This window comes from Ambystoma mexicanum, chromosome 4q (assembly GCF_040938575.1).
Source record: "Ambystoma mexicanum isolate Mex_15411 chromosome 4q, UKY_AmexF1_1, whole genome shotgun sequence".
In the NCBI taxonomy this organism is placed as follows: domain Eukaryota; kingdom Metazoa; phylum Chordata; class Amphibia; order Caudata; family Ambystomatidae; genus Ambystoma; species Ambystoma mexicanum.
In genome coordinates, this window is record NC_090928.1 from 58,412,356 (window position 1) to 58,438,672 (window position 26,317).

The 26,317-nt window shown below is 44.2% G+C and overlaps 1 protein-coding gene across 7 annotated transcripts in view; it reads right to left on the minus strand.

Annotated features, from left to right (window-relative positions):
- LAMA2 (laminin subunit alpha 2) overlaps positions 1-26,317 on the minus strand; it is a 3,027,572-nt gene that overhangs the window by 365,178 nt on the left and 2,636,077 nt on the right. For all 7 annotated transcript variants that reach the window (XM_069607473.1, XM_069607470.1, XM_069607476.1 and 4 more), the window contains 5 exons: positions 19,519-19,652; positions 17,526-17,685; positions 13,457-13,581; positions 6,007-6,169; positions 3,270-3,414 (listed from right to left, as the gene is read on the minus strand). In XM_069607473.1, the coding sequence (XP_069463574.1) occupies positions 3,270-3,414; positions 6,007-6,169; positions 13,457-13,581; positions 17,526-17,685; positions 19,519-19,652 (727 nt within the window). The remainder of the gene's footprint in view (positions 1-3,269; positions 3,415-6,006; positions 6,170-13,456; positions 13,582-17,525; positions 17,686-19,518; positions 19,653-26,317) is intronic.

Genomic DNA, 26,317 nt, shown 5'->3' on the forward strand with positions numbered 1-26,317 from the left:
AGTTGTGTGAATTAAGAGGAGAGGAAGAGCTAATTTGGAGCTGGCTGGATGGGTAAACAGAAGGAGCTGGAGAAACAGCCAGAGTCAGGTGAATTGAAGAGAGCCCTGGTGCCTATGGAGAGCAGTAGACCAAAGTCTGGAAGAGAAGCCCAGAAGGTAGGAGTAAGAAGGTGATAGGAGGCTTCAGGTATGGACAAGATCTGGGGAAAAAGACACAGTGGCCCGGGGAGGGAGAGACTGAGAAGGGTAGGAACATTCAGACCAAGAGGACTGGGAGGAGTAAGACTCATTGGGATGTGAAGAGGTATCAGACCATGAGAGGTGTCCAAGAAAAGAGACAAGAACAGAGACGGGGATAGAAGTGTGGTGAAGGAGTGGAGCATTGTTGAAGAGGATGAAGCCTTTACATCTTAGAGAGGTGGACAAATAGTACAGACAAAGAAAAGGTGGTGGACTCTAAGATACCAAACGGTATACTGGGAAGGAGTGGTGGAATGGGCTTGTGTGACCCGTCCATATGGGCAGGAGAAACTCAGAACAGAGAGAGTACAAAGACAAGGCAGCGCACTGTAGGATCAAGACTTGGGACGTGGTGCCGAGGGTGAATGTGTCTGAAAAACCAATATCCTTAGTAAGTGAAAATTGATGAAGGGTCTAGTGAGCACTCTTAGGTGGGCTCCAGTCTCGGTGAGAGGCTGATCCTTAGCAGTGCACTACCAACAGAGTTCACTAACGAGCGCTGTCCAGCAGTGAGACCCAGGATCTCCCCTCCACTAAAAGTTGAGAGAAGGCGGTGGCTGGTGGGCATCTGGAGAAGGTGGTAGAGGAGAGACAGCAGGAGGTGCATGTGACCATCAAGAGGATGTGGTAGGAGAGAGACATCAGGAGGAGGTTGTAGGAGGGAGAAAGAAGCTTGTCATTGGTGGACCTCAGAAGGTGGTGTTAGAGAGACTGAGATCAGGAGGAGTTGGTAGAAGAGAGTCAGCAGGAGGGGTTTGGTTGGCAAGAGTAAGACAAAGATCAGTGAACCACAGGAATCAGATACATTAGGAAAACTCCTGCGGCTGGGTTGGCCATAGCAGGTGCCTAGAGGTTGGACGATGAGCAAGCAAAAGGTGTGAAGTAGAGGAGGGAGATTGTAATGCTCTCTCCCCTCTTGGTCAGCTGTTTGTCTGAAGTGTTACCCCCACTCTGAAGGATAACCAGACTGGCAAATGTTAGTTGAAGTCATACCCTACCCATTTGTTATTTTGGCTGCACCTTGTACATGTTTTTTTAATAAAATCGGTGATAAACATATTTCCTTGTCTGGCCATTTTGTCAACCAATGCCAGTCACACAACAGGTTCTCTATACATATGTCCAGATCCAGCACCAACTGAAAGACATGGCTCAGATTAGGGTAGCACTACACAGGCAAAGTAGTACCTCAGGACTTCTAATGTTAGTACCCAGATAGGGGGGAAAAATCCTATACTGAATTACTTATGTTGGGAGGATACCTACATGATTTGGCCCTAATGGGACAGCTAAGCCCAGGACGATATTATGGCAGAAGGGAGGAACAATACACTCCAGATTCCTGAAGATAGGAAGGGTCACACGGCAAATGGAGACCATTTCAAGGACCTAGGGGACAATGCAGGCAAGTCACAGCCACCAAAATAAAACCAGCTCCAGGAGGACTAGACCTACCAAGACAAAAAGAAATCCGCAGTGATGCAAAAACTACCTGAGATTTGTGTGCTCAGGGCAGTATACAACACAGTCCCAATCTCCAAGGAACATCCTTTCCAGAATGGGGCCTGCTACAGTTTTGGACTAAGGATGAGCTAAACAGTATGCTGTATCCCAATGATCTAGAACAGGGGTCTGTAACCTTTGACTCTCCAGATTCTTTGTACAACTGCCATAGGACTTAACCAGCATAGCTAATTGTGAAGGATCCTAGGAGTTATAGTTGAAAACATCTGGAGAGCCAGAGGTTGCAGACTGATGCTCTGGAAAAAAACAAATGTCCAGACATTTTGTTTGATTGCAGAAACCCCATAGGTCCTATTAGGGTTCCACAATCCAAGCCTGAGATCCTTACTCTGTATGTATCTGTACTGTAGGCTGTCAGCAGTCGTGACCTTAGTAATGAAATTGGGGAACAAGCTATTAACATAAGGAGTTACCTCTGGGGGGTGGGGGCGAAGTGTATCGAGCCTAGCCTAGGTCTTCCTGTTTTGTTGTGCCTGGCTTGTGTAACATGTTTGTAAAAATAACTGCTGGTGAGAACTCCAACCGCTGGTCTCAGGTTGTGTGTTCCTTCCTGTTTAGGTCACAGGGGCATGATTCTGTACACTGCTGTAAGTCACAAACAACCTAATGCAAAGTCAGACATCTGCAAAAGCACTAGGAACATAGGACACTATCCATAATTGTATCCAAGTCATCAGAATGGGTTTACGAAGCATCCACAGAACTGGATAACGAATTGTAGAATGTGCTTTCATTGATAAAATAATCTAGCCAGTTATTGTGTTCTGAAACAGTCTGGATGGTGATTCCTCCCTAAGTGACTGGTATGTAGAGTGAAGGCTTATATGTACACATGATCACGTTTTCACACCTTCCCAAAGAGCTTTCCTATTGGGGCTATTCCGTATATCAGAAACCCAGCCAGCGAGGATTATAATTTGTAAGATCATAAGAGCAGTGGCAGCCTGAAGACCAAGGTGTCCATTCAAACTTCACAAAGAAGCCAGTTTCCCGACATAACAACAAAGCAGCTTAGTTGCTCTTCACAGGTGCTTTCACAACTTGAGCAAACAGTATGACGCATTAAGTGGCATTGCAGGAGCACAAAGGAGTTTGTATATCTGCACAAAACCTATCCCACATTTTCAAAAGGTACACTTTGTATGCGGTGATGGAAACTTGTACTGTGGCGGGCTGACCATTATCCTTTTTATGTCAAACCATTGTGCTCTCGGGAGCGCCTAATGCAGCCTATCGGTACAATTTGAGAAGGAACTAAATGTTCTGTGGTGCAAATGTTATACAACATTAGTTTTATACCTAAATTAGTGATGTGCAGGATTCCTCTTTTACACTGTCCTTAACCCTCTCTACATTCAATCTCCACTAATTTAGGGCACACTATTAAGAGTAATAGTTCCTCTTTGCAAGGCAATGAAAAATGCTCAGAGGGAAGTATTTGAATGGTTTACGACCTGCTGAAGGATGACACACGCATATTGTACAATAGAACTCGCAGAACATACCTTGCTTCTGAATTCTGGACAGTGTGAATGCTTTCCATTTGCCGTCATTGTGGTTTTTGTTGCTGACACTGAATGCGGTACCGGAACCTAAGTCGTAGCTGACTTTTACGCGGCCGTCGCTGAGCTCAACACTCATGAAATCTTTCTGTCGAAGGGTTTCAAGAACAACGCCTTAGGTTTTTGCACATCGCGAACATCCAATCAGAACAAACATACATTAAAACAGTGTTACAATGATGACAACGCAGTCCATGGAGGAGTTGTGGTCTACTCGACATTGGCTTTAGAATTAGTGGCTGCAATTTCTCCTCCTAATCTGTGGTTATCTATGGCAAGTCCCCTATTTTCTATGAACCTCACACACTCAACTGTCAGTAACCATCTGTGGGGTCCCAGCCAAGAAGCACTCTACTTCAAGTCAGTCATGACATACGACAAACCAAGATCTAGTGTGCCCTCACCAAGGGAAGAGATTGGCACACATGAACAAACTTATGCTGAAGCTGCCAATCCAACGAACTAGCACTGTCATTCAAGGTGAGCAAAGATATTAAGAGACATTTGAATGGCTTCCCACCCCACTACCACCTCGCTCCTAGCTCGCAACATATTTTTCTCATGACCCTGAACTGTGATATCAGCCGATTTTGACCTATCATGCTATACAATAGTTTTACATTATTTGTCTAAATGATCAAATAATACACAATATCCACATGAATTAGGTGACTAGAAATAAGAACAATATCCATTTCCTTACTTCATTTTGAAGGCTATGGTCTTTCTTCAAAATGCCTGCAATTTGGTTTCTTAAGAATTCTTGTTAAACTAACTTCTTTCGAATTGGGAACAGTGAACTCTCTTAATCAGCATTTTTAGAAGAACTTTATATACTGTTTAATGTAGCTCAGGCACCACATTATATTTCCAACACTGAATCCACATTTTCCTGCTGTAATGTTGAAATCCCAAAGAAAAGGCCAGCCTGAGAGTGAAAACTAGACTATGGCATGACTATACAGAGCAACACTGGGGTCACTGCACTCCCAGCTCTGGATCTGAGCTGCCTACTATATTTCTATCCGGACATTCCCGGACTCCTAACCCATTGCTTCCAATGTAAGGCAGAAGCACACATGCAAACAACATTTCCGGCGCTGATGGGCGTCCTTTTTGTACATACTGCACAGGAAAAAACAACTCTAGCTCTGGGCTGTTGTCCAGATTTTAGCCGTCTTCTCTATTTGTGCTGCAAAATACGCTGCAACAAGAACGATATTAGGCTAGATGGCCTGGTGTGATTGGCCTGGTTTAACAAGCCCAGTGGGTAGGCTCGGACTGGCCAATAGGGGCAATAGGCCAATGCCCCAACCCAAAACACAAAATGCTGGTGTGGGGCAGTTGTTTTGGTCAAAGTAGGCCACTTTTCTGGACCATGTGCGCCAGTTTGATGAATTACTTCACCATGCGCCTAGTGATTGGGAACATTGTTACTGAATACATATAATAGAAGTTGTGCATTTTAACGAATATTTAATCAAAACCCCCCCCCTGGGGTACTACTCAAACATTCGGTCACTAAAGGAATGAATTGCTATTTGCAAGTGTTGGCCACTTTTTCATTGGTGACAATGTTATGCCCCAGTCCCACCCTGCCAGTGGGCAGGCTCCAGTCAGGAACAAGTGCAAGCTCCCATGGATGTTGCTCTCCCCATTTTTCCTTGGAAGCACTGTTCGTTGCAACTGGTTCGTGTCTGGTGCCAAACCTTTCCCTCCCTGACTTTTTAATGAAAATGATAATGTGTTATTTATATAGCGCCTTTATCCAAAGTGCTATATAAATACGTGTCTACAGTCCCTTTCAGCCCCTTGTACCTTTGCTTGTCTCTCCTGTGTATGTGCAACTCCTGCTCCTCTTATCCTATTAACCTTTTTGTGCATTTATTTTGCACCACAGCCCACCACGGACTGGTACGCCCTCAGTGGGGCACAATACGGCCAATGTGGTGGGAATGGGTGCTGTTTAAAAGCTTTTAACCATAATATAACATGGTTTGGCATGCAGACCAAGGCAACCGCAGCAGTTTTCCAGCAATTGTCCCTAAACAGGGGAGGATTCTCGGAGAACAAAAAGAGGCAGAAAGAGCATGGCAAACCACATCCACTGCTGTAAACAAACGCAGTGAGCAGGCCAGTGATCGAAGTGAGCAGGAACGGTTGGGAGCGGTGTTCCACTGACTTTTTTCTGTTTATCATTCCTCTACTTTTTACAACCATATTCACCAGTCTATATAGATAATGTGTCCATTCATGCCCCATTGGCAAGTGTAAAGTTGTAATCTGAGCCTTAGTTACTAGTCACTTAGACTATTGCAATGCCCCGGCTGCAACACCTTGTGAAATGTTGCACTATGCTTCCGCCTACCCTCTCCTCTGCCGAGACCGCAGTTCCACTACACTTTTTTCAGTACACTTTTACCACTGGAGCATGCAGATCCTGATAGCCCTCGGATTACACAACAATGCTGTGAGTTGTGGTGGCAGGCAGCTCTCAAACATACTTAATACTTCACTCCGCTGCGTCATATTCTGTAGCTCTTAACCGTTTTAGTCATTTCACCTGTGCACGCAAACCTATGTTTGTGACCAGAGGGGGGTTGGGGGGGGGGGCTTTCTGAATGTCTCTGAAATCTTCGGGACAAATAATGTACACATATTAGTTCATGCAACAACATACCAAGTCACCGGTGGCAAGGTACATCAGCAGGGAACTTGAAGAAAATGTCTTAAACTTGAACATGATGGTGGAAATGTTGGGGTTCCATCGGATTGGACGACTGACCAGGGCGTACCCTTCTCCGTCGAACTGAACTGTTCCTTCGCTGTCTGCAACCTGTGGGCTGTAAACAAAGGAGATTGTTATCCATTCCTGCATCATGGTAGCGTGGGAAGCACGGGATCTGATCAGAGGTGAGTCTGGCCATTCCTGAAGGGGATTACCAGATTGGAGGCAGTTGCAGGAAAAAATGAAAAGGGCATTATTCATTTTCACATTTTCAGAAAAGGTTTCACCGAGATTTGCAGTATAACGATTCTTTCGCTCGGTCTTTATGGTCCTGAAAAGAGCAACTTTCATCTGAATCAGGTAGGGTTGTAGAAACTCATATGAGGTAAAACCATTTAGCTTTCATCTGGCCAAACACGTATGCTAACCAATCACAAATGTTGAACACACTCCTAGACTATCCATGGCTAACTATTGCTTTGCAATTAATGTAATGGTGCAAATGGATTTCTTTCTAAAAACATGTTCTTTTTAAATGCCTCCCACTAGATCTATCTGAGCACCAATCCATTGCGATCCTGTACTTAATGGACCTGTGTCACGAGTCGGATTGTTCATTTGCCTGATGTTTCTCAGCTCATTTCTGCTGGGTGGCCATGGAAAGAAATCCAAGTGCTTGTGACAAAGAAGATGGAGGCATGTTATATTAATGGGATTTATTCAGCGCACTACTGCCGTTTGTATAGTCTCTCGGTGCTTAGGCAGATCCGAAAAGAAGAGGAATGGGTGGGTTTGTTAGTCGGAGAAGAGTGAGTGTGCATGAGTGCTTTTGCTGTTGTGTTAGTAGTTTCAGTTCAGAAAAAAACCCATTATGTATGGGTTTGCCGGTGCTTGAGTCCATAAAGGAGGTATTGTGTGCCCGTGGACCAGTGCACATTGAGTCCTTTGTGATTGAGTTATTGGAGGAGGTGTGAGTTTTGCTGTTTGTGTCCGTGTGGGTTTGTTGTGCTTGCCGTATGAGGGTGGCGTAGTTGATGGGTGTGTGGGCAGAAGGAGAGTCATCAGAAATGCATAGTCCCTCTCCTCAGACACTCCTCGGCACACGCAACGATTCATACGCGGGTACGAGGACCACACCCCTAACCCTATTAAACATCTTCATACTCCTGCAAACACACCAAAGAGACTCTGTAGTGGTGTATGTTTCATTGACTAGGCTTATTTTGCAGGGAAACAGGCATCTACCGAGTAGAATATAGTCTACTGGATGATGCTTCGTGTCGGCAAAGGGGAGAAGTGACAGCAGGTTCTCAAAGTCCCTGTGAGCGCTGCTAGAAATGGATGAAAATTCCCCAAATCATCCAGGGAGTTGTAAGGATATTTTAATGAACCCTTTTGAGGTTGATGTGATAATTCTAGGGTAAAAAAGCAAGCAAGCTTGCAGTATAGACACCCCCTCAAGCTTGAAATCCTGACTATTCTCCTGAACAACCCTTACCAAATCATCAGCTACTTTACACTAAGGTGGTTTTCAATGAACTAGACTTTAAGTATGGTGCTAATGGAAGACAGTTGGTATTTTGAATGCCACTAGTGTTTTATATACCACCTATGAGTTGGGATTGCATGGGATATTTATTGCAAGGATTCCATAAAAAGTACTGCAGGGAAACCAACATATCTTACACACGACAGTCATACATCTCAACATTTACTTTTTTGTTTCTTTTGCCAGTATTTTCTTTTCAAAGGCCATCCATACCTGGATCAATACTATTGCTCTCCCCAAACTCCGTCCACTTGGGGAGAATGAAGCCGTTTTGTGTAAATGATAAGAGAAAACATATACACCCCTATGAAAATGAGATCAAAGGAAAGAAATGATTACTCCGCCAATCCCTTAGAAAAATTTAGATATTAGAAATGAATGAGGAAGATCAGTGCCAACTAAGAAAAATGGAAAAGACCAAATATAACCGGGTAAGAAATCATCCAAGATCCCTGAAAGTGGGTGCCTGGCAACAAATGATGTAAAGCATCTATGGAAGGTTTTTTTAACAAGAGACGAGGGCAGTCTAATGAAGCTATGCTGAATATTATATCAGCTAATACCTGGGAAAATCATGTACAAGAAAACTTTAAGTAGAACAAGCTCCCAAAATGGTGCAGAAACGCAAGCTGAAAATTAGCATCCCATATGAAGATATCCTTAAACACATAAAGTTAAAAAAATCCATAATCATGGTAGCAGAAATAACCCGAATAACTATTGTCTGCTTTCCCTATTGGATAGCTCAGGAAAAATATTTGCAGGCTGGCTACTGCGTGAAATAGAGAAATTGATAAACGAAAATAGAATACTAAGTAAATTCCAGATGGGGTCCAAAAGGGTCTATCCTGCTGCCACAATATCCTGATCATGAATACCCTAATCCACCAGGCTAGCCTTAAAGAAAACCCTCCCTTGCATTTTCTGGTTGTTGACTTTGCTAATGCGTTCGACATGATTAATCGTGATAAGCTGTGGGATAACTTGAGAAAGATGGATATGCCTGATCATCTCCTATATGCCTGCCAATTACTATATCAAGACACCAGGGCACAGGTGAGGATTGGAGGGTCAGGAAACATGTCAGCCCCTACAGAAATCTGAAGAGATGTGAAACAAGGGTGCTTATTAGCCGCTATATTGTATAATCTGTTCAATGCGGACTTGGATTCACATATTATTGGCAATGATACCTGTGCCCCCAAAATGGGAAATGAGAGAATCTCCTACTTAGCTTATGCAGGTGATCGTCCTCTTTTTGATAATACGGTGGACGGACCCAATAAAAGTGCTGAAAATTTGATGCACTATGCCAAAAGAAATGATCTCTATATAAATATTGCAAAAACTAAAATGATGAGTTTTGGGTCGATACATAAGAAAAAAAGAGGTTTTGTTGCCAAAGAGGAATGGATTGAAAGAGTATATGAATACACATATCTAGGCTATGAGATAGTAACTAAAAGAAATTAAGCTGGCATGTTAGCTTACCGCAGAACAAAGGTGATATCCCTTATGAGTATGCTGAAGAACCTTGTAACAACCAATTTGGGCTACAACTTGATTGGGGTCGTCACTCTGTCTAGTCAAAAGCTAGTGACGGCAGTATCATATGCCATGGAGAGCTCCTTTCTGAACTTAGATACATGTGACGATGGGCTAGAAGGGCAGATATGGTGCAGACTGTTGGGCCTGTCCCAGGCTACCCCTAGACAATCCATCTGGATAGAGTTGGGATTAACCTCACTTAGTACATGAATTAAACTAAAGAGAGGAATGATGTATTTAACGATAATGTTAGTGGAAGGGGGCACTATCCTGGAACCAATTAAAAAAAGGGTATCCAAGAAGACTCTTGTAAAAGCTTGAGGTGCTTCAAGGATTTGAAGGAGACCTTCTTCAAGGAAATTGATTGGATGCTGATTTGGGCCGAGGGGTTGGGGGCGCTAAGGGTTGAATTGAAGAAAGCTGTAAATTGGCACTGGGTATGTAACCATGACCATGTGAGTAGATTGAAATCTTTGGAGGATTATGTGAAAGTCTGCTGTTCTTACAGATGCCCTCAAAAATACATATATCTCTTTCCGGACCCAAAAATTTTATAGGATCTTTATGCAGATAAGACTTAATAAATTGTTGGTCTTAGATGTTTCAGGAAAATGGCTGAATATTTCCAAAGAAAAGAGGATCTTTGCATAGTCGGCATATTCTGTGGAAATTGAATCTCTTAGGCATGTACTAACTGGATGCCCCTTAATGCGAAACTATTACCATCATTATTATACATATCTAGCAGAGGGTTTCCAAGATATAATGGGGGAAATGTTTTGGCTACACGCCTAAGACGCTATTAGTAGTAGAGCCTATACATATCCCCTCTCCACATTTGAGTCACTCTGTATTTTTGTCTTAATCGAGAGGATACCATGATCACTATATTTAGAGAATTTTAAATTCATCTCAACTACTTCGGAGAATATGTTCTTGGACGTATATATATAATCTAATATTGACTTCCTGCCATTCCTTCTCCATGTGTTGTCTGGGGGAGCATCACCTTTTATATTTTCATTACATATTTTTAATTTAAGCGTGTCTAGGAAGTTGATCCATTTCATTATCCTTCCTTTCTGTGCCCCTCATTTGTCCTCCCTTTGCTTTTCACGAAATACTCCTTTATCCGTAATGATGTATTCAAGACATTTGGCATTCAGATCCCCGGCCAGAATGATCTCTGTACCTCTTGCCATCCGAAGATGTTTTTTTAAAGAAATTGTCATATGAAAATCAAGGCACAAAGTGCAAGAATGAATGTCTGGAAATGACATTGCTTCTCTAAGTTGCCTCTCCAACTCTCCTTAGCTAGCACCAGCAAGTCGGCATCCTTTGGTGGTGCTGGTGAGAAAGCATACTAAGTAACCAAGCAGTCCCAAGCTTGGTAGTTGGGGGGGGGGGGGGTGAAGGGGGTGCAGTACCGCATCATGTAACGACCCGGGGCACATAGTTAAAGGTCCAGGCAAAGCGAGAGCCTTAATGAAGGCCCTGGGGCATTACTTGATGCATTAATGCCCCCCGTACCCCTCAGAGGGTTAATGCTATTAGTACCCCGGCCCGTTAGACCAGGGTACCAATAGTGAATTTGCGTACTGACTTTGTTGTTGTGTAAATAAAAATAAGAAAAAAATGACTGCCACAGAACGAGGAGAAGGGGCTATATGCAGTCCCTTCTCCCTTTCCAATGGCGGCCACTGAAAAAAGTAAACAAAAAAGATGGCTGCCAAGGAACAGGGAGAAGGAACTACACATAGTCCCTTCTCCCTTTCCATGGCGACCAGGACGCAGCTGCAAAGGTTTTGTCGGGCTTGTAACAACCCGGTGAGGGCCAATGGGCTTGCTTGTTTCAAGCTCATTAGCCCTCGCCGGGTACTAATTATCCATATTCTTGCTGCTGCTATGTCAGGGGGATCAATTCCAACAGATCCTACATGTTAATAGCACCATGTGATGGTTACCTCTACTCCCTTAATAGGCCTTCCTCTAACTGCTCAACAAGAGGTTTCCTGCTCTGCAGAAAGTCTACCTGATCCCACCGTCATTACCTCCTGCCACATTTTAATGTAATCTAGGATTAAGAAAGTTTGCCACAAGCATGCGTTTCAAAAGCTTGCCTATGGCAAAGCCGTAACACTTTAAGAAAGAATAAGGTAGCTGCCCTAGATTGGTGCATCTAAGCATTAAATGTTCTTATTACTCAATATTTTCCTCTGCAAGTAGAAAAAGATTGCAGATACTTGCAACATTTGCCTAACTTTCAAAGTGAGCATAAAGAGGTCTGGGAAACTCTCCACCGGTACAAACACGCCCCATTGAATTGTTCTTGGGTGAATGGCCCCCGGGAGAATCTCAACCACGCTTTAGCTCACTATGCTTTCCACAGAGGAGACATTTCCATACACATTTCAGTCTTTGTCCACCCATAAGTAGTCCAGCACCGAAATGGTAGCCAATTCTCCTCTTAAAAAAGAGCACCGACAGCAACCCCAGACACGTGTTTCTGCACAGTGAGCAAGAGGTCCACGTCTGGATTGCCCTGGTAACTTAGGGTGAGAAGTGTCCCAGGCCAAAAAGTTGGCAGCCCACATGGGAAGCCCCTCGCATGGAGGCTAATAAATATTTGAAAGCAGCACTTTTGACTGATGGCCGATTTTTTATTTGGTCTATGATGTATTTTAGGATTTTGCAATGTTTTACAAATATACATTTAAATTGGAGCTGCCTCAGATGTCTTTGGCCACCAACTTTGTTTTTAAGGGTTGCTCCTTTACATTATGATGTTATTAGGGCTTTTTCACGCCCTGGCTGGAGGGCAGATATGGGGTTTAACGGCCAGCCAGCCCAGGCTTTGTAGGCCTGAGCAAAGCGAGGGTCTCAGCTCAGGCTGCGGGCTGTAAAACCCTGTGTCTGCCTCCCAGCCGGGGCATGTAAGCCATTCGCACCCTGGGATTTACTGGGGTGCGAATAGTTTTCATTTTATTCCCTTCCGACAGGAGTTGAGCTCTGCGGAGCCTATCTCCATTCGGAATGGAAAATAAATGACGTAAAATGTCTGCCATCACAAAATTCGAAAAGGGACTTGGTCCCTTTAGGAAGGACGACCATGGAAATCCTGTTCCAAAATGGCCTCCGTCACCTAGTCCCTTTTCTATTTAAATGGCAGTGCCCATATTTTTGCTTTTTTTTCCCAAACTGCTGCGTGAATGCAGAATCGCGGCCGGTAAAGGCGGAATTCTGATTGGTCAAACCACCTTTCCCGGGTGCGAATGAGAATTTCTGTGCACCAACTGCATTGAAATGGGTGTCTCGTTCATCTAAAACACACGAGGCCACATACACTGCTTCTACCGTGAATTCTGATTGACTCTTAAACTGATGCAAAAACCTACCAATAGTTCTGCGTCAATGAAAATGCATGACACCATCCTATTAGCTTGAAAAGTACTGTTTTAAATAAGAAATGATAGAAGGGTAGGAAGGAACAGAAAAGAGAGGAGGGTGCCGGAAGTGTTGCCACTTTTGTTTTTTAAAAACGATACTTTACACAATTAGTAATTCTATCTTTGGGTCAATTTATTTAAAAACAATACTTGTGCATTCATGCAACCGGATTACTTGCTGCCATTGGGTAAAACATGGGATTTAGGCAAGGGTGGTAATCTTTCTTTGATGTTAGCACAGGCAGCACTGGAAGAGATAACCCAGAAAGGGCTGTCAACACTTTACTGGGAATCCTAAAGTAGTGTCTAAGTGGCGAAGGCATCGACAAGTAAACCCCATTCCTGTAATGAGAGAATAATGTATTAGCATCTTACCGTGTAACACTTCATGGTGATTCATGATGTATTGGTATGTCATTATCGCTGTTTGGGTGCACGTGATACTGATGTAATCAGTTATGAGAGCTAATCTTTTATTAACAAAATTCATACACCAAGAAAGAAAACATTTGGTCTCTGAATGTCCAAAGCTTAGAAATAGGCGAAATCAATACCTTTTACATTTATTTGAGGACTGCACAATTTTAATGGCGAACTAACGATGGACGCGGATCCTTTTCACTAAATCTGAGAGAATACAGATCGCAATAGGAAAATTTGTATTATCGTTGAATTTAGAAGGAGAAAGTTTGAAAGGAAATGTTATAAATTTATGTGAATATCTAAAGCTTAATTTGTGTAAAATGTAAGTTGTGTAAAGGTTTTAACAAACCATAAACAAATAAAAACATTAAAAAAAAATAAAACAATACATTTAAGAAACAGGAGTATGAGATATTGAGTCAAAAATGATGCTAACCTGACAGCACATCCTTTGCAGTCACCCGCGCGCTCCCTGTAATTCCACAATCCAATAGGCTTGCCATCCAGGAAGGTCTCACCCATGCAACCCGTAAATGTGCTGGTCTTCACAGCATCAGCTTTCTAAACAGAGAAGGGCATTTACTTGCTGGGTACCATCACTTCACACACCGAGCTAAACAGAGAAGGGCATTTACTTGCTGGGTACCACCACTTCACACACCGAGCTAAACAGAGAAGGGCATTTACTTGCTGGGTACCACCACTTCACACACCGATCTAAACAGAGAAGGGCATTTACTTGCTGGGTACCATCACTTCACACACCGAGCTAAACAGAGAAGGGCATTTACTTGCTGGGTACCATCACTTCACACAACGAGCTAAACAGAGAAGGGCATTTACTTGCTGGGTACCATCACTTCACACACCGAGCTAAAGAGAGAAGGGCATTTACTTGCTGGGTACCATCACTTCACACACCGAGGTAAAGAGAGAAAGGCATTTACTTGCTGGGTACCATCACTTCACACACCGAGCTAAACAGAGAAGGGCATTTACTTGCTGGGTACCACCACTTCACACACCAAGCTTGAACATTTCCCGTGGCTAATACAGCGCTTGCACTGATATTATTCAGGGATGTATTTGTTTGGATGTTTCGGGGAAAATCGTTTTCTCTGAGTCTGAACGTTGCGTTTTCATGCAGAGAGTTGAAGTTACACTTTTCTTGGAATCCTATTAAAGAACCACACACGAAGTCAGAAAATGTTCTATAGAAACTTGAGAAATGAAGAGATTTGTAAACCTTTTTTTAACCCAACCTTTCCTTAAATTAGCCAAAGGACCTCGTTACAAGTTTGCCGTGGCAGGATGCCAGCAAACTGACCTACCGTTTCCGCCACTAGATAGCCCTGAATTTCCAGGATTTATTTATTTATTCATAATTATAAAGCGCACAGCAGCCCTAGGGCACCGTGGCATACAGGTTGCGGAAAGGGGGAGGGGGGGTCTTTCCCCATTGCATGGAATCCCATGGATTACTGGTGTTACCAGTTCTGGTAATACTGGCAGTTTTTTGCCAGTAAGGGCCCAATTTACCTCTAGCTCTTGGTTGGAGGTAAATCAGGTAACCCCCACTGGCAAACCTGTAGTTTGGTGGTGCGGTAAAAGTGCTGGTAACGGATTTACCTGCATTTCTACTGCACCGTCAAATTTGGCCCACAGTCCAAAAGAGATTCTAGGTGATATTGGCAGAAGTAAAAATGATGGCGGTGGCCTTACATTTTTTTTGTTCCTGGTGTTAATATGTTATTACCTTTCCAGCCGTTCCCCTTCTAAATTCTTGCCACTTACAACCTGTGGTATGGTCTGAATTAGGAGACGGACATTGCAGTATTTTTTTTTCCAGGATTGGGCAAAGAATCCTAGATATAGGGACGGTTTAGGATTAGAATAAGGCTCTTGGCCAAGATGCACAGTGCCAGCCATGCACTAACTGTCTTAGCAGTCTGTCTTCTCACACCGGGTTCAGCAAAAGGACTTTCCTCCTTCTCTGCTAGGAATCTTTCAATCTCTTGCCCCAGACCAGGATTATGCTTCTTTTCCACACAGTGGTTTGCCTCGGTCTCTCCTACCCCACTCTGGCGTTTGGTTTTTTCCACTTTTCCCCATTCAGGAACCTCTTGTTCATATCCTCGCTCTAGGGGCTTGTCTGACGCTTGCCCTCACTCTGGGGTTTTCCCTTACACTCCCCACCTTGGGGTCTCGATATTCTCCCCACTTTGGGGTTTCCTGGTTTTCACTCCGCTTTTGGGCTTGTTGGCTCTCCCCCTGCTGTGGGGTTCTCTTTGGGCTAACCGCGCCTTTGGGCTTCTTGGTTCACACCTCACCTTGGCGTCTTGGCTTTCACCCTGCCCTGGGACTTCTTGGTTCTGACACTGCCTTGGGATCTCTTTGTCTTCACCCCGCCTTGGGGTTCCTTTGTGCTCACCCTGCCTTGGGGCTTTGTGGTTCTCACACCACCTTGGGGTCTACAGGTCTCCACACTACCTTGGGATCTCTTTGAGCTTAATCCGCCTTGGGGCTTCTTTATATTCACCCTGCCCTGGGCTTCTTTGGGCTCTCCCTGCTTTGGGGTGTCTTGGTCACCACCCCACCTTGTGGTTGTTCTGGGCTGCCCCCATCTTGGGGCTTCTTGACTCTCATCCCACCTGGCGGTCTCTCTGGCCACACCCCTTGCCTCTGGGCTTCTTGACTCTCATTCCGCATTTGGGGTCTCTTTAGACTCGACCTGCAACATGTCTGGTTTCACTTGCTCTGTGTCTCTGAACCTGTTTCCTTTGTCGATTCCCTTTCCTCCTTTTCCAGGGTAAGTATTCACAGTCCTGCACCCTCTACTGACCATCTTCATGGCAGCTTGTGCACTAGCCTGTGTCTGCATACAACATGCTTCCCCACGAAGCAGGCACAGGAGTTGTTAAAACCAGGTGGGTGCTATTCTTCAGGTTGTGCATTTTGTTGGGCCCCGTGGCTGCATTCATGTGACCAAACAAAAGTTAAGAACTGTATTGTCATGGGCAAAACAACTTTTTCGCCACGAGTCAGCTCCCTTCTTGGCCCAGAGTGCAACCCTAGTAGAAGTACTATGATTCCTTATATGGCTGGGGATGAAATACCTTAACAACAGTTTTTTTTATATGAACAAACAGAAGGGTGCCCATTTCTATAAGGTTACTCTCAGCTAGTGAACACACAACTTCCTTTTCTCTAGGGCTCTGAAGAAACACAGGGCACCCTTCTCTACTCCCCGGTGCCAACGGGTGGTATACTATTATTTCCCCTTCCTGGTTTCCTAGTATGTGACGCAATCAGAGCTTTGGCATCCTTGTAGGTTGGTGAGATTTTAGGCCCGACAGAGTTGTGGTCTTTTGGGCTTCTGACCTCAAATGTTTTTTTGAGACTCATATATGCACTGGGGAACCTTCGATGATCGTCCTTGTCCCCTAGCTGGAGCCCATTTTGTGATGGGTGGCCCTGGGTGCTGGGTGCTAAGTCCCATTGCGAGCATCCAGCATGGGACATTGTCACAGCGCCCACTTTCTTAAGGAGAAGTATATATGCTGAGTTTAATCTGTACTCCAACCAGGCCTGGACTGGTCTCTAGAGCAATAGGGCAATGCTCAAACCATAATGCAAAATGCTACTGTGGACCAGTTTTTGGATCAAAGTGGGTCACTCGTTTGGCCAATGTGGCCAGTTTGAGAAGTTACTTCACAGTGCGGCTTAGTAGTTTTGACCGGTGTTACTGAATAGATATTCTTTAAAATGCATCACATTTTATCATAAAAACACCCCCTTGGGTACCACTCAAACAGTCTGCTAAAAAAGGAATGAACTGCCTTCTGTTTCGGGGCACCAATGAAAAAGTGGCCCACAGTTGTAAGGTTATGGGATTGCTGTCAGTGTGGAGCCTGTTCCATTAAAGATGGAAGAAACCTCAGACCGTCTGTTGTTGAATAGAGCTGCACTTTTCAATGACAGAACTGCAAAGGGCAATTTAGAAACCTACTGAGGGGGGCGGGCAAGCTCAGTAATTTGGATTTTCACACAGGTTTATTTCTGGTACATATAAATAACATACTCTTCCTATATCTGCTCATGGTAAGGCCGTTTTGCACAATCTACAGAGCTTTCACGTACAAAGATATACCATGTCACATTTAGGCTGTGTTTTACTACCCAATACATTGAGGTTTGTCCAATACAATAACATTTTTATCAACGCCAGAAATTATTTGAGAAACATGTGCCGGCCACTTCCAATGAAGCAAGTTAATTCACGCTGGACTCAAAGACTGTTCATTCTTGGATTGTGCATTTTTCCAATGGATCAAACCAACTTGAGAGTATTCATTATTCCTGACCTGTTTACTACCCCACACCCATTACAACAACACTTCTTAACAGAAAGCATGAACTCACGCAGAAAAGGCGGCTTCTAAGTTTGTGTGACTAATTCCAAGCAGCTGTACAGTTTAGTTTGGAGCAAAGGCAGAGGGCCTTACCTTAATTTTCCCAGTCAAGCCTCCAACAAAGAGCATGGCATTTGAATCCACATCCAAAATGGTGTAGCCCGGAAGTGCCACAGAGCTGTAGGCGCCTGGAACGATGCTGGCCTTGGGGGCCTCGAGAGCACGCACAGAAACGGTACCATTTCTCCCAGACCTTTTAAAAAAAAAGCAAAACACATTTTACTTTCAGTGCAACTACAATTGTACATATTTTTATTTAAGTAATTTCAAAAAAGCGGCATAATTTCCGGCCGGCGCTTTACAGAGAACATTTGACTGTAGCAGGAGTAAATCAAACCTATACCTAGAATAGTAGCACATGACAAGGGGGCGCGGGCATTCAATTGTGAAAGAACGAGACAGGCAACCTATTGCATCGATTTATTTTTATTTCCATTTGACTAAATATATTTAAAATGTGAACCTGTGAGATACTTTATAAATAACTTTATATGCCCTTTGCCTCAAAACATCAATTTGTTCCTCTTCCAACTTATTTTCAAAGGGCCATTTTAATAGAATTTCAAACTGCGTAACCATTAACGGAGTGGACATGATCCTCAGCCGTTTTCATTGTAAACTTTGCTTTTACGATATGACTCTGTAGCGGAAGCTAATCTAAAACTATCCGATTGCTATATGCCAACTGCGGATGCCTTTGGACTAGTTTGGCCAAGGTTGCATAGAGGGCTTCTACGTTCCCAAGATTTTCACTAAAAATTCACGGAATCTGCATTGAAAGACCATTTTATTCCCTGAACTCGCATGTTTTCTGTGTGTGAAAAGAGACTCCTACTATATAATTCCCCAGCAATTACCCTGCAAATGTTCACCTGAATAGTCCCAGGATTCTCCCCAAATATCAAGAGATGTTGTCTACTTTCTTTTTACAATAAAAAGCCACGTAACGTATCCAGTGTGCCACATGTTCTCCCGCCAATGATGTATTACTATTTACGTACGAAGGAATATTATACTTTGAACAGAAGCACAGTATAAACAGTAATCTGGGGAGTGAAGCAGTCCAATTGCTGGGTGCTTTACAATAGCGATTTACTGAATTATAGATGACACGTTAGTCTAGAGGTGGGTGTGGTTAAGTGTGACATTAAAAGCAGAGAGTCTGTATATAATACTTACCCTAAGCAGCCCATATATGACTTTGCAAACAATGTACACTATAGTTGAGGAAAGAGATGGGCCTCAAGGTCCCTCTGTCTCTAACCCTTTGAACTGAAAGGTGTTCCGACAGTGACCAGGTTCAAGACTGCCCTAACGGTACATATGTATATTGGGAGTTCTGCTGGTGGGGGTCCAAGAGGCTGAATGAGTGGAATTGAGAGGTAGCGCATGATGATACAGAGGTTGAGGGCGGCTTTCGTAGAGAGGCATAAGCTTTAGGCAATGCAGTGCTGATGAGTGGCAGAGAGAAAATTGGTTGTGCAAATGGATAAATAGGGATTGAAGGAAGAGAAATGGTTTGAAAGATATGAGTGTTGTCAGCAATAAGATGGTATGAGAAAACATAGCAGTCGATCAGTTTACCAAGAAAGGCGTAAAGTGTGAAGAGTAGGGAGCAGGGATCGATCTTTGAGGCATGTATTTGGTCCAGGAGATGGAGTGAGGTCAATTAGTAAGAGGCTACACGATCAAGGATGATAAAGACCATCAGATCCAGGAACCTTCCCATCAGAGAAAAAAATCTAGTTGAAAGCACCACATGGTAATCTTGTAATACTATTGCACTGACCTGCTCCCAGAGCAGAGATTTGTAAGGGTTTGCATAAGGCCAGTATGCTCAACCAGGTTCTGTACAAAACAGGAGCGCGTTTTTTCAATGATCAGAAATAAATGTCATTATTTAATGTCTTACTATTTCTAAGAATCTTCTTCTGCAGTGGATGGATCCATATCCATGGTGTACAGATGCATGGGCTTGAGCCAAACAGAATACAGACAATTTACAAAAAGAAGAAATAATACCTACCGAGAAGCTTCAATTCTGTACCAAACCTGGTCATCGATGCTCAGATCAGGATATTCCACACGGCCAACGCCGGATCCCACATCCCAAAGGAAGTTCACTTTTCCCTTGCGCATCTCCACAGCCAAAAAGTCAGTCTAGGAGGAAAATGTAAAACTGTAGCATACAAATGAAAGGAGCATGCATTCTCAATATGAAACTCACTATGTGAACAGTTGTAACCTGTTACAGCTTTTACCGTCTCATGCATGGAAAAAGGCTGCGACTAAATCATGTACAAGAGAAATGACACTTAGCAGCAGCCGCCCTTGTTTTAATGGGGAGGTCCCACCTGGGAATTAGAGTACGCTTTTAAAGAAGGATGCTGTTCAGGAAGTGTTCAGGGCATGTGATAATGAAAGTGTTCCGACAAGAGGATAGCGGAGGCTCGGCCATGATGGGTGCTAGAACACTGCCCTATGCCAGGAAGCACATAAGGATCAAACAAAGACCAGGTGTGACTTATTTTTCCCAAAACCTTTTTACTAGTGTTATGATGAGCACAAATTTTAGTGGTTCCCTCAGGGCAAAGCATGTTAAGCAAAGTAACTCAAACATGGTCAGGATGGTCGTGCACTAAAGCATGTATGAAGGTCTCGCAGGAAGGTGCAAAAGCTCCAAAGTAAAACTTTTTAATTCTTATTAATGCCGGGTCCTGTAATTTCCCGGGGGCTTTTCAAAACAAAGCCAAAGGTGAGATTGGGTGCTCAATCTTGGAACTCCAAGTTTGATTTGAGACATTAATTGAGCTTGTGATCTTGTCGTTTCAGTATGGAGCAAAGTCTCAGTGACTGGTAATCTTCTTGGCAATGCCTTGCACGCTACTAGGTGGTGGGGTGGCATTTTAGTCCCGGGTCTCATTTCAAACTGATGCCTGATAATATAAGGCTTGGAGCCACTTCTCCTCTCAACTCTGATCACCACTCTCTTTATTCCTTTCCCCACCGCTCGCACCTTCTCTTTAGGCACCTCCACCTTAGCTATATCTATATTAAGCACTTGCTTCCTTGCCCCCTAACTCCCTGTTTCCTCTAGCCACCTCCTTCTTAGATTTTCTCACCACCTCCTCAAACAGTTCTGCAACTAGAGCTAACTTTGCAATATATATCTTGCACCTTCCTCTGCTCTTCTCACTCCTTCCTCCTTGTGTATCCCTCCCAAGCCCCATGGGCCTCTCTCTCTCTCCCCATCTCTCTTCGGTGTCTTGTTTCCCTTTCTATTTAGCCTCCTAGGTCTTTCACTCCTCAGCCTGTTGAGTATTTCGCTGCCCTGAATCCTGGGTGTCCCTCTGCCCTCTCTTCTGCGGGTACCTATCCTCATCCTCTGCAGTCTTTGCTGTCCACTCTCCATGCCCCTCTCTTCCAGCCTCCTCCTTCCTTTTCCTAGTTTCCTGTGTGCTCCTCTCCAAAGTCTCTTGTGTTCTGCTCCAGCATCATCCTCACTCTTAACCAGCTGCCTCCAAATGAATTCCTTCTCCAGACTCCCACACCCTTTTGCCAGATACTCTTCCTTTCCGAGGCCCTTGACCCCAACTGCCAGCCTTTCCCTGGCCTAAGGGAACTCTGGTGCGTCTCTCTATGCAATTGGTATGGAGATGGGGTGAAAGGTGTGGCTCCTAGCGATGGCTTCCCATTTTGATGTGGGACTTGAGGTTTGTTACTGCTTCCTCAGGGGTGGTGCTATATGCCTGATATATGCTGGTCCCTACCCCAGGGAGGATTACCTTAACCGAACACGTTTTCTGTGTGTATGTGTGGAGACCATGTGAGGTGACTGATTAAATGCTTTAGATGTTCATCTTACATCGGGTCTTGCACCTTTCCCAGTGGTTTTCGATATGACTTATGTTCCCGCCCGTGAGTAGCTGAGTGTGCAGGCAGTACACATCGTGGGCCCGCCCTTCTTCAATTCTCTTGAAGAGGCAGGACCCGAGGCGTAGCCAGGATTGTCAGACAAGTGGGTCCTGAAGCTAATGTAGTTGGGCCCACCGCAGTGACATTAACATATGTAAATGCCCACACAGCTCTGCCGAGTGTGCAGTTACAGATTTTGGGTGGCCTTGCCTACTGGCCCACCCTATCTACGTCTCAACACCCTAAGGTGGCAATATGACAAGTTTCTGCCTCCTGCCCATGGCATGAGATACTCCCCCAGCAGCTGCCTGAGCCTGGCATTACCTGGAATGTGGCACCATCAGTCCCCCCCTTGGGATCCACCTATCCACTGACGAGGCCAGGTAGGGACCTTCATAATTGGTGGCAGATGTAACAGACCAGGTTAAACCCAGGCTCTCGCTCAGTGAGCAACTGAAGAAGTGCTCCTGGGTCCGCATGCATTAAGGGAAAACTATTTTCCTATTTGCTTGGCTTGGCGCACACCAACCCATGCATACCCACTTGGCCAAGCGATTCAGTAGGCATTTTGCTGCCTGAGTCGTACATGACCCTTTGGGTACTGGAGATCCATTTTGTAAAAACAAAGGGAAGAGGAGTTGATTGACACCTCTGCCTGCTGATGTATGGAGGTCTGTTTATGTGCACGTATGCATGTGAATGTTTGTATGCCAGTAAGGGCGACAGGTCCTTGTGGGGAGTTATTAAAGGGGGGGGGGACGCAGTGGAGGTGCTGGCAAAATGTCATTTTTGTTGCAGTTGTTGCATTGACACTGTTATGGGCCAGCGTTGCTATTTCTTGCGGTAGCCAGCATCAAAATGTCTTTTTACAGTGGTGATGCTGGCATTATTGAGCACAGCCAACACAGATGTGGTCAAGTGGCAATACTGACATAGAATGGCACAGCAGCATTAACATATCTTCTCACAGTGTAAAAATACGGCCATTTATTGTGGGAATGGTGTGTCTTTTAAAAGTGCAATGCTGGCATATATTGTTGGGAAAGGCATCATGAAAATGCATTGAAAAAAATCCAATTGATACCAGGTCTCAACAGTAATCATTTTCCATGTGTCAACCTACAGAATTAATTGTACATTTTTTTAAAATATTGAGTTAAAAGGCATACAAAGTGTATTGTTAAATGCAGCATTTTGAACCCATTATTTTAAAACATTTGTTGGGGGCGGGGAGGGGGTGCCAGGAAATCTCCCTTGCTTGCACTGGGGTTTCTTGCTGCTCTCGGATGCTCACACTCATAAGTAGGGCATATTTCCAACCATTCAGTGAAATACATTCACCAGCTTCCACTGCAAAATCGTGAAGCAATCCAAATAGAAGGTCTTGTGCCTTTTATTGTCTCAAACCTTTTATTAAAGCTGCACTTCCATCCCTTATGAATGACGGCATGGGGCATTACAGCTGCTTCAGCACAGCACGATGGCCATTTTATGGCGCTTTGTAGGTAGATGGCTGTTTTTGTGTGGTGAAGGTATGTTTTCGGTATTGGAAATGCAAAGAACACAGACTGCTGAAGGGAGGTGTGATATAAGGATCTGCATTCCAGGAATGAATGTTGTTCTTCAAGGAGCAAGAGAGACACCGAGTGTTGGAAAGCACTTGCATTCTGCCGCACTGCACGACGTACAGGCACAAAACTCCCACCCCTGTCCCTCAGCCTTTGTTGAATGCAGTCTCCGGACGCTTCACCTGCAGAGGGCAACCCAGCACAACATTCCTTATGCAATCAGCCCCCATATGTAGCTCCTCTTCAGTCAGTTCACTAACAGCAATAACGCCACTTTGCGCCCAAAATGCCTAGCGGCTTTGATTAAGGCTTCAAATCCACACATGACCTATATCCCGCACAACATATCCCAACCATATTTCTCACATTAGGAAAGAAGTACACTGGCTACCCGTACAAACGAGAATATTTTTTAAATACCTCATTATCACGCATAAATATCACCACGGATGCCCCCACCAATCTCAATAACAGTATCACCCAAAAAAGGTCAATTATACCGGGTTCTAATACTCACCTCTTAATCCAAGATTTAAGAACACCAGGGCAGGTGGTGCCAGCTTCCCAGTTTCGGCACCTAAGATATGGAACTCCCTCGCCCTGTATATCAGAAATGAGATCTCCCACCACCGCTTCAAGAAGCTTATCAAAACTTGGCTAGTCAACAAATTCTAATGTTGTAGCGATACTCTAACTATTATTCCCTTTGAACTGTATTGGGTGCATGACAGCAAATGTTGTAACTAACCCTATTTGCTTTGCAACTTCCTCTGTATCCAGATAAGTAACTATCTAAACTAATCAAATAAATAAATAAACATTTGACTTTCAATGTAAAATATTTAAGCATGAAGAGAAAGAAACGCACTGAGGAATGTTATCAAAGTAAAGAACACATCACATAATGCTCGCTCTATGCTTAGTTTGCCGGTATTACAGGCAGGATTCCCAAAAACTGCACTTACCACGATATCGGACGGCGGAGTGCCGGTTCCCATTGCCATGGAGTACCATAGGACTTTATGGGATGGGATATACTGAATCACTGGCACCGTTAGTAAATCAGGCATTTGTTTGCCGGTAGGGCCCTGAATTCCCGGCAGTGTGCCGGTCCAGTAAAAATGGCGGAACCGGAATTACCTGCATTTTTACCAGACTGCCACACTTGTAATGAGACACATTGCGTATCTTTATTTAGACCACACCTGGTTCAGGACTAGGTCCACCATCCTGAAACTGATGGTTCTGGTTGTTCCTCATGACACTGTTAAAGTGGCCTATTTGCCATACCTCTCAACCTTCTCAGTGTCCAGGTTAAGTCGAAAGGGACGGTTCCATTTTTGGTGAGTGCGAGCCCATCGAACTGTATTGATGAGTAAAGGGTTTGGTGGGTGAGTAAGATGATCCCATGGTGGGTGAGTTGAGAAGTATGCTGGTTTGTACTTTCAACCTGATGTGGAGAAATGTGCATGCACCTTCCATCTATGATACAAAACCACTAAGAACATAAAAAAATGCCCCGGAAACTTCCAAATGTTAATGTATGGCCAAGAAAATGCATGCTAATATTGATGCTTTACTCCTACATTAATTTTTTGTTACCCCCTAGAGGGCCCCGTTGGCTGGTTCTCATCCTGACATGTGCCCACAGATATGGTTTTATGTTTCTCTGTGGCTCACTATGACATTAGTCATTCTTATTTCAACCACAGACTGTTTTTTGATGCCTGAACTGTTTCCTAATATGATCCCTCACCATTTGCTGTGTGGCCAGGGCTTTAAGTGGGCTGGGGCACAGCATCAGCAAGCTCCAAAAACTGCTCCTATGCTGGATCTTCGTTAAGTCCCCCACAAACTGTGCAGCCAGCACCTGATCCGATGTCTCATGTGTGCGCGCATGAGTTCGAGAATGCCTGCGATCCAGGAGACTCAAGGCTTGTTAATGATACAAGTAGTTTGCAAGTGTAATGCGTGTGAGGAAATTAGCTAAAAAACATGGCGCCGGTGTGCGGCCATTTTGGACAATCACTTTCAAACCGCAATGAAAATCTATGTTTCTGTGGGCTCAGTTAGCAGGCATGAATCCTGCCACGGCTATGATATTACATTTTGAAGCAGATGAGCTCACTATGGACGATAACTGATGTATTGTTCAAATAAAGGACGAGCTAAAAGGGGAGTCAGAGTTGTGCAGGTGCAATAATAAGGGGTGCTGGGAAAGAAAACGCGGGAGAAGAACTGGGGGTTTTCCACTACTAACTGGATTTTTCCGCTCTGCTCCCCAAGCTTGCTGTCTGTCCTTCGGCTGGGGACAGTTGGCAACCTGATGTGGGCAGAGATTTTTTCCCCATAATAGAAGAGGTATCCTGGTGGTAGAGAGAGAGTTGTCACCTCGGGTGATGTAGTCTTGCTGAGAGGGAGGACGCTCCGCTCTAGACCCTGTTAGCATGCGTGATCTCTCTGCCTACCTGTTTTGGGACTGGCTAGTGTTGTAGTGGCCGAGATGAAGTTTTCTCCGTCAGCTGCACTAACGGTAAAGCAGTTTTTGTTTGTAGCTATTCTTGTGTGTGTGTCCATGTATAACCATGTATCAAGAGTCATTCGTATGCTTAGACCAATAATTGGAATATAATCAGCTCTTTACATGCCCTTTTTGTTCATACAAGATGTAAGTGTGCATCATTGCCTCCCTGAGTCCAAGAACATTTGGTCCGTGTAACAAGCTAAGTGGTTCTGGGTCCATTACACATGACAGAAAAGCAAGTCAGCAAGCAAGTGATGAGATGTGTTATTTGGGGCTCTGTGCTACTCATGCTGCCACCTTTGTGATACTTTTCTGATTTCGTGTGGTGTTGGACATTGTATTGGCTCCACCTTCTTCAGGGGGAGTTGCGCCTGGTGACTAGGTCATGTGGGGGCCATGTGCTTGCGGTGCTGGATAGGTTGAGCTGTGGTGTGCCCTTTATTGAGTTAATTTAGGCATCTGCTGGTCAGATAGCACAGCAAGTAGATCGCTTGCTTTGACATCCATGCTGAGCGCACCAATTCAAGTTTGAATCCCAGCAGGGCCAAACTCAGCCTTTCATCCTTCCGAGGTTGATAAATGAGCACCACACACTGTGGGTAATAATAAGCACCGCTCAGATACCCCAGGGTTTGTAGTGCTATATAAATGCTAAATTATTATTATCCCTGCTGCAGGTGGCTGGCACTCGTGTGGGGTAAGATGTTTTGTGGTTGCTGTTGTATTTGTAATTTGCTGTCTGTTGGGTTGGTTAATTGGCAGAAAGTGGTTGCCTTGAATGACTGAGTGAACATTGGTTTGAAGTGATATCCTTTTTT